At 43.9% G+C, this 14,156-nt stretch overlaps 1 protein-coding gene across 4 annotated transcripts in view; it reads right to left on the bottom strand.

Annotated features, from left to right (window-relative positions):
• TAOK2 (TAO kinase 2) overlaps window positions 1-14,156 on the bottom strand; it is an 867,950-nt gene that overhangs the window by 200,342 nt on the left and 653,452 nt on the right. For all 4 annotated transcript variants that reach the window (XM_085618801.1, XM_085618799.1, XM_085618802.1 and 1 more), the window contains exon 17: window positions 8,467-8,703. In XM_085618801.1, the coding sequence (XP_085474927.1) occupies window positions 8,467-8,703 (237 nt within the window). The remainder of the gene's footprint in view (window positions 1-8,466; window positions 8,704-14,156) is intronic.

The raw sequence follows: 14,156 nt of genomic DNA, 5'->3' as shown, positions 1-14,156 counted from the left end.
ACACGATCTCGAGATCTTCGGTGTCGTCTTCGGGAACATCTTGAGCAAAGATGTCCTCCGGTTCTGGAGCTGGTTTGGCCATAATATGGCGTCGAGCTCTTCGGTCCCGGAGGGTCTTCTTCGAACGGAAAGCGGAACAAGCTGGACAGGTGGACTCGTTGTGTTCCGGCGACAGGCAGAGGTTGCAAACCTCGTGGTGGTCACTGTGGGGGAACTTCGCTCCACACTGGGGGCATTTTTTGAAGGGTGTCCTGTCCATCAGCCGCTTCCGGAACCGGTCCGAGTTGATGTCGACGTCGATGAAATGAAGATTAAAGAGTTAAATTGATTGCTGGAAGTTTTCTGCTGGAGCGGAAAAAAGTTCATCCGAACCCAATGGCGGAAAAAAACAATCTGCCGATGGAGTGGATGCCCATGCGCACTGTTGTCCAGGGGAGGAGTCACCAACCTCGTGACCAAAGACTTCTCCGAAGACAACAACAACCTGCAATCATCCGAGCCCAACACCAGATGGCGATCTTATCCTCAGTGTGTGATCTGCAGCTCATATGCCTCGAACATATGGTTTTTAACAAAGGGAAACCTGTGAAGGGCCAGGTGTCCACGAACAACGACGTTCTGGAACGTACAAATGTCATGACCTACTTGGGCGTTGTATTTGAAAATAAGTTGAACTGGAGGCCCCAAATCGACGTTCTTTCTCTTAAATTTGCCCAATTATTGGGTAGCTTGATCAAGGAACAAAAACAATCCCAGTCGAAAATGATAGGCCCACCCATCAAAATTTTCGAAGCTAGGATCACTTCGGCAATCTTGTATGGCGCTGAACTCTGGGGTTTCGCTGACCTTTCTCCCCTGGTCAAAGCCCAAAGCACATTTTTTAGAAAGTTAACGGGACTCCCCAGCTCAACCGCTTTTGTTAGACCTTGGATGTCATTCCTTTGACGACATTGCCAGGTTTAAACCTCTGGCTTTCTGGAGGAAATTATGGACAGTCCCCAAATTGGGTCCTCATGCTAAAGCTTTTATGGATGTTCGCTGCATTTTGGGGGCTGGTGTAAGCATGTTAGATTACTATTGGACTCTATGGGTTTAGGCATATTGTGGACTGACACAGCTAATAACTCTTTTCCACCCAAAAAATGCTTCAAAATCCTTTACTGGTCTATGATTTCCCAAAAACACATCTTATCTGTCTCCCCTGAGTCATTGTCTGGCAGGTTTTTTGGATATAAACAAGCCCCTGTTTTTGAAGAATATTGGGACACAATCACCAGGCCTAGCGATAGGAAAATTTACCACCAATTCAGGGTGGGTTCCTTACCTACCAATTCATTCACAAAAAAATGGAAGGGTGGTTCATGTGATACCTGTAGGTGGTGTTCCGATTGTGTCGACTCAGTTGGTCACATATTTTTTGTCTGACCGGCATACGCTGCACCTCGGGCCAAATGGCTTAAACCTTTATGTCAAAATATGGGTACCCGGCAGGGTTTTGTAGCCCTTAACATTTTGCGTTTCGACACTAGCGAATTTGTTGTAATCGCTGTGGCTAAATTCCTAGGCTGGGTATGGATCATCCGAAATAGGAATTAACAGTTTACTTGAGTGATGTTGTGATTGCCATCTTTACCTCTGTGTTTTAAGGTTTTTTGTCTTTTCTTCTGTATTGCTGAAACTGTATTTTTTAATTATGATTGTAAAATGTCTTTCATGATGAAATTTTATCGAAATAAAGACCAAATGAAAATGAAAAATGAAAATGACATCGCTGGCGTCAGTTGTGACGCTGTGGTCAACTATATAGGTGCCACCTAGGCGCAGGGACTTGAGTTGCTTTTCACGTTTACTACGCCATAAGTGCAGAGCCATTAAGTGAACCGACTTGTGTGTATCACAACTAGGGCTATGAAAAGGGAGCAAGCCTAGCCCTATCAAATGAGTCCGTGGAGTGGGGATGCATGGATGGGTCTGTAAGGAATCTGCAGCTAGATATGATCTATACCAGATAATGCGTTACCGAAGGCAAGTAACTTGTTCATCTGATAGAGACTTTTAGCTGCAGATTCCTTACCTTTGAATAGATATCCAAGCCATACCATCCTGGCGGTGGGCTGCGATCAGATTTGCTAGAGCAAAATGTCCTGCAGGACCGAATGGGCAAAATGTTGTCCCTACGGACCGGACTGGCCAGGCAGTAGTGCCTGGCAAACATATGAAGAAAAGCCCATGCTGCTGCCTGGCAGATATCTAGAACTGGAACACCACTAGCCAACGCTGTGGTCACAACCATTCCCCTGGTGGAATGAGCTTGTAAGCCCTCAGGGGGCTGCCTCCTAGCAAGGGCTTAGCAGATTTGAATGCAGATGAAGACCCAGTGCGAAATAGTTAGTTTCTGCACTGCCCAACCTTTTTTAGCTCGCACGTAACCCACAAAGAACTGGTCGTCCACCCAGAACTCTTTTGTGTGGTCAAGGTAGAACAACAACACTAGTTTTATGTCCAGACGTTGGAGATGCTCCTCTTCCTTACAGGGATGCCGGGGAGCAAAATGGGCAGGCAGCGTGACCGACTGACCCAGTTGGAATGGGGTCACCACCTTTGGTAGGAATGAGGCACGGGAGGGTTGGATGGCAAATCCTGCAATTCACTCACCCTCCGGGCAAATGTTACTGCAAATAGAAAGGTAGTCTTAATGGTAAGGAGCCAGAGGGGACGGTTGTGTAAACGCTCAAATGAAGCACACAAGATATGTGAGAACCAAATTGAGATCCCACTATGGTATGATAAAGGGTGTAGGCGGAAACATATGTACAAGCCCTTTTAAGAACCTATTTACAATAGGGGATTTGAAGAAGGAGGGTTGATGCAAAAAAAGTGGACAGCGCAGAAAGATAACCCTTGAGAGTACCCAAAGCAGAGCCCTGCTGGGCAGGGGCAAGGAAAAAAAGAAGAGTATTAGATAGAGAAGCAGGACGAGGGTCAATAGACCTTTCTATACAATATTTCAACAAGTTTTGCCAACAGCAGGTGTGTGCTGTCAAAATAACATTACATTCCTTGGGAGAAAGGTTGAAAGCCGGTCAATCTCCATGCAAGAAGGCAGAGAGTTGACAGGTTCAGTTGCAGGACCGTCACCTGCTACTGCAACATAAGTTCCTCCTGAAGGGGCAGCCTGAATGGAGAATCGATGCTCATTAGAAGAAGCTCTGGATACCAGGCTCTGTACCCAGTCAGAAGCCACAAGAATGGATTGGGCCCTTTCGTTCTTGATCTTCTTGAGAACTCCGGGCAGAAGTGGTATGGGCGGAAAGGCGTAATGGAAGAAAGGCGTACAGCGGGCCTTAGCTCCACTCAAACAATAAGCATTGATGAGCGGTAGCCACCTTGGAGACTCCAGCATGCTAAACTGCTGACATTGCGCACTCTCTTCGGAGGTAAACTGATCTAAACAAGGCTCTCCCCACTGCTGAAACAGACCTTTCACCACCACTGACTGGACACCATTGTGATCCGTTGGGCATCGACGTCTTAAGTTAGTCTGCCTGCCAGGTGTTGAACCACTAGGGGCATGCTCTGCTGTTACAGCCATGCCCAGAGGCGTAAAGCCTCCTGACAAAGGATCCAGGACCGCATTCCACCGTGTTTGTTGCAGTACAGTATGGCGGTTGTGTTGTCCGTGAACTCCTGCACCAACTTCCCCTTAACAGAGGGAAGAAATGCTTCCAATGCCAGCCGGATCGCCCGAAGCCCCAACAAGTTGATGTGGAGCCCCGACTCCGGAGATCAATGTACCCGATTTCCACTTCTCCCTGAAGGCCGCCCTATCGCAGGATTGATGCATCTGTCACTACTATGAGATCTGGTTGGGAAGGGAGAGGGGTCTGCCTTTGACCCAATCGAGATTCCTTAATCACCACTACTTATCTTTTGCAGTTTCCTCCGAAATATGGACCACATTGGGGAGATTCCCCATATGCTGTGCCCAGTGGAACCTCAGGTCCCATTGCAGAGCCCGCATATGCATTCTGGCGTGATTTACCAACAGGATGCAGGAAGCCATGAGTCCCAGGAACCTCAGTCACTCTCACCAAAATCCAGGATAGAGGCTGAAACATGAGTATCATAACCTGAATATCCTGGACTCGGTGATCAGAAGGAGAAGTACGAAACTGCACTGTGTCCAGAACAGCTCCGAAGAAAGGGAGCATCTGAGGCATCACACGTGTGATTTTGGCACATTTATAGTGAACCCCAGCGAATGCAGGTGGTCAGCCGCAGTCTTGAGGTGGGAGACTGTAGCCTGGGACAAGGACACCTTCAACAGCCAATAATAGAGGATTAGGAAGATTGACACACCTTACCTGCACAGATGAGCTGCAACTACCTCCATCACCTTGGTAAAAACCCGAGGGGCGCTGGTAAGGCCAAATGGTAGCACTGTGGATTGAAAATGCTCGTGGACTACCCTGAACTGAAGGTAACATCCTGCAAATCAACGATACCATCCAGTCTCTTTGGTCTAGGGCAGACAAGTTCTGAGCCAACCGGAGCATTTTGATTTTCTCCTTTTTGAGGAAGAGATTGACAGTCTGAAAGTCAATAATGGGCAGTAGGCCATTGTTCTTTTTTTAGTATCAGAAAATTGTGGGAGTAGCAACAAATTCCTTCTTCTGAAATCAGAATCATTTCTTTAGCTCCCTTGGCCAGGAGAGCTGTAACTTTCTCTTGGAGTAATACTAGACGATCCTCCATCAGCAATTCTTGAGTTTGTGATAAAGGAGGAGAAAAAAAAAAGAAAGGGAAGAGAATAGCCGTCCTGAATGATCGGCAAGACCCATTTGTCTGATGTTAGGGACCTCCAGAAGAGGAAATGGTGCTGAACTCTCCCTCCAACTGGAGCAGCATGTTCGTGCAGAACAAAACTAGAAACGCTTGGAGGCTGTACCTGTGGGGGCCTGGGTGGCAGACTACTTCTGGCTACCATTCACATTAGGTTGGAATGAACAGTGTCCATGTCCTCGCACAACTTGGGGAGTCTGAACAGGTCGGTGCCTGGGATATGGCCGATACGGATGATAAAACCCTTCTATTCCCCACGAAAGGGGCGAAAGCTAGACTGTCCACGAGGTGTAACCAAGAGTCCCAAGGATTTGGCCGTAGCACGAGATTACTTGAAGCGCTCCAAAGCAGAGTACGCTTTCTGACCAAAAGATGAGTCCCGTCTAAGGGTATGTCCATGAGGTTATCCTGGACACCATCCGAGAAGCCAGATGTTCTCAGCCAGGCGAAGCACCGTAATGCAACTGTCGACAAAACCACTCTTCCCAGCGAGTCAGCCGTAACTAAGCCACATCTAATTTTGCTGCATCTCTCCCAATTTTCACTGCCTGGGAGAGCACAGCCCAGCGGCGTCAGGGGCACCGACTTTGGGGCCAGGGAAGGTCGCATTGGCACGACCCCAAGCAGACGAGATGGGAGTCGTTACCCACATCGCACAGTGACAGGCACCACATGGTTTGAACCCTGTAAATCTAGAGGTCATCCCTCTACACACAAGAAAATATCTCTTGACAAAATGGCAAGAAAAGTCTGTCAAAACAAGACAGACGGGTAGCTCTTCTCCAGATCAGCACTTAACTGGCACAGAAAGAAAAGAGCAGACGTCTGTGCGACTAGGAGGTGCTTATATAGATGACTGTGACATCACAACCAGCGCCAATGACGTCCGTGATGTCACGTAGAGCCGAACTGAGCCACCCGACGGCACGCAGGAGAACTGCTCACGCAAAAGTTTCCAGATCCAGTCTGACGCCTGGAAAATTCAAAGGTAAGGAATCTGCAGTTAGAAGACTATCACTTTAGATATGAAATTGATAAAGCGTGGCTTTATAAAACATTGAAATAAATTAAATGAATAAATAATAAATCTCAGACCTTGCCACCATCCATTTCTCTGCATCATTTAAATGGTATTCAGCATAGGCAACTGGATATATATTTACGCATGCAGTTATTGAATTAATGATGGGAGTCTTGTCCCAAGGTCCAAAGCCAAGCGCCATTACTTTGTTACAGCAATCAAAGACAACCACTGGGTTACATTCCAACAACAAAATTGAACAATAAAGTATTACACTTTTGTGGGTTGCCTTACTGTTAGGTAAATTGCTGCTGAATTAGATCGTCTTAATTGGATACATCAATGTTGAGGGCAATCTGTGTGGTTTACAAGATGCATCTGCTCTACTATATATGCTTACTTTGCAAAAAGTGGGCCCTTTCTTTCACTTACCAAAAGCAATTTCTCTGCCTCGTCAGTATCAGTCTACATGCTGATGCCAATCATGATTCATCATCCTCTCCTCTTTTAGGGAAGCGGTATTTAAATAAGATCATGTAAAACGTCATCTGGAGTCTGGAAAGTTGAGCTTGTTAAAGATGTGTGGATTGGCACTAAACTTGCCGATGCAGGAAGGAGTGTCCGCGACCAGTGCAGGGGACCTTGCCAGAGCGATGATTAACAGGTCATAGCTCAGCACTGCAGTTTCAGAAGGGCAAGTGCCAGATCCATTGCCCTCACATTGGTAATTGAGGAAAACAAAGTTTTAGTTTGACATCAGAATCTTGGTGACATCACCTTTTGGATCTACTATTTTGTTTCATGAAGCAGACTACTTGGCTTCACCCATTACCAGTGTGTTTTTTTCATTCTGTACTTTGAAATAATCCCTGAAAGACTTTAGTTGTCTCTTATTTTTTCACCAATGTCAATTAGGTTTAAAGGGGCCTCTTTTTCAATACATGTTATTTTGTTAATTTAAAAAGGGCCGCACTGACTTATCACTGAAGATGCCATAAAGTAGGATGGCCCATGGCATACTCAATCATCCACAGCCATTCTAAAGAAGGGACAACTGATTAGCAGAATCCAACAATGGAGTGAAATTCGCTGGGGGAAAACACTACATGCAGGCTTCACTACAGACCAGAGGGTTGTGGGACATTACAAAGAACAGAGGATATAGAACTTTTCCAAGTCAACCCTTGCCTGCTTGACTCCACCACTGGAGAGGAAGAATTGCCTGGAGAAGAAACGGGGATTTATTTGGATGGAACTGATTAGCAAGGCAAACTCAGGAGGAAGTGAGCTCAACCTATTTGTTCAATGCCTCAATCGAGAGAGAAGCATGAGACTTTGGCCTCAAAAGGCATTCAGGAAGGACCCAACACTCATCCTCTCAGTACAATGACCTTAAAAGTCAAAAGCAAGAAACTAGATACCAGCAGGCAATGAATGAATGGGAAAGTGCGCTCATACATCATCTTCCACTAGACCATTCTGTGTAAAAGAGCCAATGAAGTAAGTGAAGGTTTGGCCCATGAGCAGGTTCGGCTCCAGAAACATTCACTTTGCTAAACACCCATTATCTGCACCATCATTCGGTTCTGGATTATGCATCCACTCTCTGGGTTAGATTGGACAAATGAATATATCAGATCTATTCCCCTAGATCACTCAAGATCATCCAGGGGATAACGGTATGTTTAACTTTTTAATTTATCTTTTTTGAATTATTTTCTCAATGTCTATTATACAGCTTAAGCTGTGAATTTAAACTAAAACAGCTAGAACCATTCAAAAAAGTGTTTAGAAATGGTTTTACCATTAATGGATATGGAACAGGACTGTGCTTCTTTACCCCTTTAAAAGAACACAGACTACCAGTATTTTTCCGTGGGAGGTTAGAGTGCCTCTTTTCTCAGTGAATGGACATTGGATATGTACAGATAGATGCAAAGAGACTAAGGCCTCCGTTCAGTGTAACAAGCAAGATCAGACACTAATCACAAAGGAGATCGACAGAGAGCTAACTATAATCCCAAAGAAATACACATTGGTTCCATTATCGGCAAATCTTGGTGGAAGATGATGGCATCGAATTGGGGATGTAAGAGCCTGTAACATTTGACAGGCATGCATAGGGAGCAAATTGACAGTGATCACGCTTGAATGCTGCAAATCCAAGAGCAACACATTGAGGCTGAATGTCTAATATTCACACAGTGAGCAGGTACTGTAGCAATATTCCAATACCAATTTGAAGTGGACATCACAGATACGCATGCAAAATCCCAGGTTTCCGTAAATGGCTTGCTTCTCTACCAAGTACAAGGCTGCTGACCACTTCTCTTTGAAAACTAGGAGCTGTGGAAAATCACAGAGGTGCTTGGAGTAATTCTTAGTGAGACACAAGTAGTGCATGGGTGTTATTAGGGGGGTGTGAGTCGGAGATCACAGAGCAGTACAAACACGTAATCATAGGGTACAATGTTCACTGACGAATTAATGCAAAAAGGCAATGATTTGTGTCTGAGAAAGGTCATCATCAGACAGGTATGCTGCTGTAATGCGGAATATCAAAGAGAAGTAAAAAGTGGTTTGAGTTTTACATCTCTACTAACCTCCTTCTCGAAAATAGCCTGATGCTTCTTAGAGAGCTTGTCAGCCTCAGTACTGAAATTGCTTCGGTGAGCCTCCAGCTCTTTGTCCAGTCGCAGCTGGTGTTCATCCAGCTCTGCTTTCAGTTTGTTCTCCAGTGCCATCAACTGCTTCTGATGCTGCCGTCGCATGCGCTTGTAGCCAGTCATCTGTTCTCGTAGAGCAGAGTCCTGCTCATGCTCCTGAATCTGACGAGTCACCTGGAAAGGAGGAAGTAAAATTGGTCAAGAAATGGGTGGGCTGCAAACAGTTTTCTTATAACAATTTGGGAAGGAGATTTCATTGATGTAACTGCAAAATCTGTGGGTGCCATAGTTGTCCTTGTTATAACAATCAGTAAGACTTCACTGGCTGGGAGGAAGCAATGAATAGAGAGATAGATAGCTAGAGAGACAGAGAGAGATAGATTATGTAAGCACTCAGTTATCAGGTCGATCACAGTGTGCATCACAATTGCCCCACAGATAAGCACTCCTGCACAATTCTTCAAGTCCAAATTGATATGTGCTACTCAAATGCAGCCACTCTTTCGTGGTCTGGTCAACGACTTGAACTCAAACCTTGTGTGGCACTAACTACTTTTAGAAAACTAGAATCCAATTGCTTCTTCACACCTATGAAATTGATAAAACCGGGACATACACCCGGATAGCCAAATCGCTTAAGCCAACCTGCAAAAAGTGAGACTATCACCAAAAAACACGTTGAGCAATACCAAAATTCAACAAAGTTGGATAAACAAATAATTAACTACATACATACATAAATCTCAATTAATAAACACAGACAATAGGGGGACATGGCAGAGGCCTACATCCACATTGATGTAAAACAAAAGGACAAATTATTACATTACTGTAATCTGTTAAGATTTAAAACATTATGACAATTTGACTGAACTCAATCAAATGTAAATTGGAATGCAATTGTGGGATGAGAATGGGAATACAAGGTTAACATCAACAAAATGCAGCATAACTGCTTCAGAAAAATACGTTGCAAACTTTGTTTTATTTTGAAATATTCACATGTTATCCAACTTGACTTGATTAATCACGATAAAACTGTCCAAATATCCATAAGCTTCACACAAAATAGTTGTGCCAATCCAGGCCTCTTTGTACGTTTCGTCAGGACATTTATTTCATTAATTGCAGCAAAAATCTTATTCCCAATGCATTTCGGGCATCTTTAATTGCCCTTCGTCAGGGAAAGCTGTTTCAATAAAATAAAACCCATGTTAGTCTTTCATACTTCTACTCAAAAATGTTTGTCCAACCTTGCATGCTGTAAACATAACCTACGTAATCTGCCCTTTTGAACAAATGATTACCTAAATACGTAACCCTAAATACCCTTCTGCCAATGTAGAGAGTTTACTTAACGCGGTAACCTCCCCATCTCCTTCCTCGATGTAAAACCTGTCAAAACTGTGCCCACGTTGCTAGATAAACACTGAACATCCCCAGTGAATTTAAAGTGACCTGAAAATCAAATAAATAAATCTCTGCTCCCAACTGTCTAGTGTGTGCTCAATACCTACATTCCAGTCCTGTACCATTAAACAAAAAAAAACCCTCCAAAGTTTCATGGACTCCAAATGACCTGCTTAAAAACGTTGTTTGTATCTGCTCTGTGCCATCTCTTTTCAACTGCTCAACCTGCCCTAATGTTTTTTTGTATAATGGTACAGGACGGGAATGTAGGCATTGAGCACACGTTAGACAATTGGCTGTAACGGAATAATCGTACTATCACAGAAAACTGTGCAAGTCCTCACTGGTATAGAGTTCATTAGGTATCTTAGACTGTAGTTCGAGTATAACCTTTGACTCAAACTGCCTCAATAGCTTTTTTCCTATTGCCCCCTCTTCTCAGAGGTGGTACTACACCAATCACAAAATGTTTAAGGTCATTTAAGTTGTTCTTTTGTACCATTTTGAAATGACGTGCTACTGGATACGTCGGATTGGAGTTAACAATGGCCCTAAGATGCTGTAAAATCCTGATGTGAACCTGTAGCTTTGTGCTACCCACATAACGTAAGCCACACGGGCGTTATAGGACATAAGTGGCATACTCCGTCCTGCACGTCAAATGCCCGTAATATCGATGGATCTCTCACCAAAGGCAGATTTGTAGCTGGACATATTAACTCCAAAATTACAAGCATGACATAAAGTACATTTAAAAAAAATTAATTCTTTGGCTCAAGCCAAGTGGCTTTTCTTGTGACTTCCGGGCTGCTATTGATAAACAAGTCCCTCATTGATGGAGCTCGTCTGAACGGGAGGGTTCGTTTTTTAGGGAGGACTTGGCCAAATGTAATGTCTGTTAAAATCAAGGGCCATTGCTTGTTAACAATTGATCTGAGTTCTCTCCTGTCGGCTGAACGTAGTGATAAATCTAATGTCATACTCATTATCAACAAGGGGGTTCTTCTCAATGGACTGGGGAGTATTGTCCGGGGTCTGGAATAAAACTGAATCTCTAGATTTCTCATTAGCCTTATTCCTTGCCTGATTTAAGATGCCCGGGTCATAACCTCGTGCTACAAAACATTCAATAGCTGCATCCTGGCATTCCTTTAAAACATCCCCCTGGCTGTGGATTTTATGTAATCTAAGAAATCCACCATACGGGATGCTCTTTATTAGGTGTTTAGGATGGAAATTTGAGGCGTGTAGGATAGAATTTCCCACCGTGCTTGTGCAATGTAATTTTGATTCCAGTTTACCATTTTTTACATACACTTGGACATCTAGAAATTCAATGGCCTGTCTATTGGTTTGCGCTGTAAACTCTAAATTCATAATGTTCATATTGATACCTTCAACAAATTAAAAAAGTATCATAGATAAATCTCCACCGACTCACCACATTGTTTTGCCATTCCTTTTTATGGTTTAACCGGGGGACCTGCTCCTCCCACCAATCCACGTGTAATCATGTGTAGCCAGGGGAGAAGCAGGCCTCCATGGCAACCCCCTTAGGTGCTGAAAAATCTCCTTGCCGAATAGGAAGAAGCTGTTTGTTGAACACAGATCAATAATTTTTAAAAGCATTTTGTTGTGATTATAAAAACATATCTGCCTCTTATTTAAAAAAGGTTCCACCGCCCTCAAGCCATCGTAGTGCTCAATACTCGTGTACAAAGAGGTGATGTCCATAGTCATTTGGACAAATTCATCACTCCAACATGTATTATGTATTTTCTTCAGGAAATCCCCTGTATCTTTGATGAAGGATGGTAAATTCATTACAAAATCCTGGGAGGAAAAATCAACATATTGTGAGATGTTTTCAAAGAGGCTTCTTCTAGCTGAAATATTTGGTCGATCTGGCACTGGAGAAATGTCCTTATGTAATTTCGGAATAAAATACAACACAGGTGTTACTGGAGACTCATTGTTCAAACACAAAAATTAAGCTTTTGAAATGAGACCCCTCCGTGTCCATTCGGTAAAGTCAGTTTTTAATGCCGACTTTACAGCTCTAATTTCTTGGACAGATGATTTTTTGTAGCATTTTTCATCATCCAGATGTTTGTACGCTTCTTTTAAATATTACTTCATAGGCCAGAGGACCACATTTCCTCCTTTATCTGATTTGTTCATTATGATTTAACTGTTACTGCATAGTTATTGCATTAGATTATAGTATTGTCTCTCCTGGTGGTGGAATTTTCGCTTAACTTGATTGGTCCTCCGATTGAGTTTCTTTATTTCCTCTATTACCCTATCATTGAATTAGTCAACAGCATCCCTTGGCATCACTAGCATAAAAGTTGAGGCTGGTTTGAAGGGGCTTTTTATTGTTGCTGATAGATTTACGCCAGCTGAAATTATGGATTGTTGGGTAGACAGTGTGTTTTGAGTGTCCTCTTCATTGTCCAATGCTTGCAATGTCCTTAATGTTTCCATGTCAGACACTTGTAGATAGTCATGACCTACGAATGTCATTGGTCTAGGATTAGTTGGTTGACTTTCAACATTTTTCAATCTAAAAAACTTTATAAGTTTGAGTTTTCTTATAAATTTGAATACATTGATTCTCGTTTGATTGTAGTTAAAGTTACTTTCGGTACAGAAATTGAGGCTCAAAGACAGAAGTTGGATCTCCACTTTATTTAACTGGATATCTGTCAAATTGATTATGGTGTTATCGACAGCATTCACTTCGTCTCCATTTTTTGACTTGTCCTATTTTGGTGTTTGCCACTTTTGAGTTTTCTCCTTTCCAGTCGTCTCTGGTTTTTCTGCGGTCTCGTCGTAAAAAAATACAGCTCTTCCGCCAGTGTCAAGTTTGCTGCATCAATTTCCCTATTGCTGGCGATGTCAGTCATTCTCTGACTCAGTTTGCGCTCTAAACAGAGCTAAAATCAGAAACCCATGTCCCATCCATTCTGTTGATAGTGTTTTCAATGATCGGGGCCAACGAATTGGCTTTAGAAAGATGGTGTCTCTTAACAGTGTCAAACTTCCTAGCAAATGTAAATATTTGCCCCATTTCATATTCTAATTTCTCTTGCAAACTTGAAAGCTTTTATTGCTTTAATCGTTCACTCTTTTTTTTTTTTTTTTAAGACGTTCTACTATATTTTTACGACTTGTTGATATTAGATCCTTTTAATTTGATACATCTAGTAGAATATTTATACGTTCCATTTCCTTTAACCCTTATTGTGTGTCGGACGTCCAGGAGCCATCCAACGTCACGGTGTGCGTGTGCATCAGACGGCTCCTGACCATCCTAGCACCCAACCGCGGGGGAAGCGCTGGCGCTCACCCCGTTGGCCGTCCTTTATGTTGCCCCCATCGGGGAAGGTAGGGGAAGCCCTTCCCCTGCCCCCCCGCCAACCCCTCCACGTCATCTAATGACGTCAGGGTGCCTTGTGCGCTGATTTCATTACATGATACCGGATGCACTGGGAACCATTTGCTTCCAGTGCGTCCTGCAAAGAGGTGGGATTCTCTTCGGGGAGGTGGGGATTTAAACAAAAGAGACATCGGGGAAAGGAAAGGGTTTTCCTTTCCTCCGATGCCTCTTTGGAGCATTCCTGCTGCACGATCGCAGGATTGTACAGCAGGCATGCCCACTAGACCCAGGGATTTTTTTTCCCAAATATAAATGTGATTAACTGTTTGCAGGGAGCGGCCCCTTAGGCATGGGTTGCTCCCCTATGGGGGCAATGTTTATGGCTGTCTGTCCCGTCCCCCCCCCGCAATCCGGGGGCAGAGCTGGCCTTTTAAAAAAAAAATAATTGGGCCCACTAGACCACCAGGGATTTATTTGTGGGGAGTGGCCCCTTGGGCAAGAGTCGCTTTCCTATGGGAGAGCATGATTGTGGCAGTTTCTGCCCCTCTGGAGAGCAGATCGATACATATTTTTTAAATATTCTGTCCCACTAGACCACCAGGGATATTTTTACGGGGAGGAGCCCCCTGGGAAAGGGTTGCTCCCTTTTGGAGAGCATTATTTTGGCAGTTTCTGCCCCCCTGGGGGAACAGATCATCTGAGTTTAAAAAAAAAATGTGTGTGGCCCACTAGGCCACTAGGGATTTCAGTTTTATTGGTGGATGTTGGGGAGCGGCCCCTTGGGCAAGGGTCGCTCCGCTTTAGGGGGCATTATTTTGGCTGCTTCTGCCCCCCT

Source organism: Triturus cristatus, chromosome 7 (genome assembly GCF_964204655.1).
Source record: "Triturus cristatus chromosome 7, aTriCri1.1, whole genome shotgun sequence".
NCBI classification, from domain to species: Eukaryota; Metazoa; Chordata; class Amphibia; order Caudata; family Salamandridae; genus Triturus; species Triturus cristatus.
The sequence above is the reverse complement of the archived record's forward strand: the minus strand, read 5'-3'. Positions and strand labels throughout refer to the sequence as shown.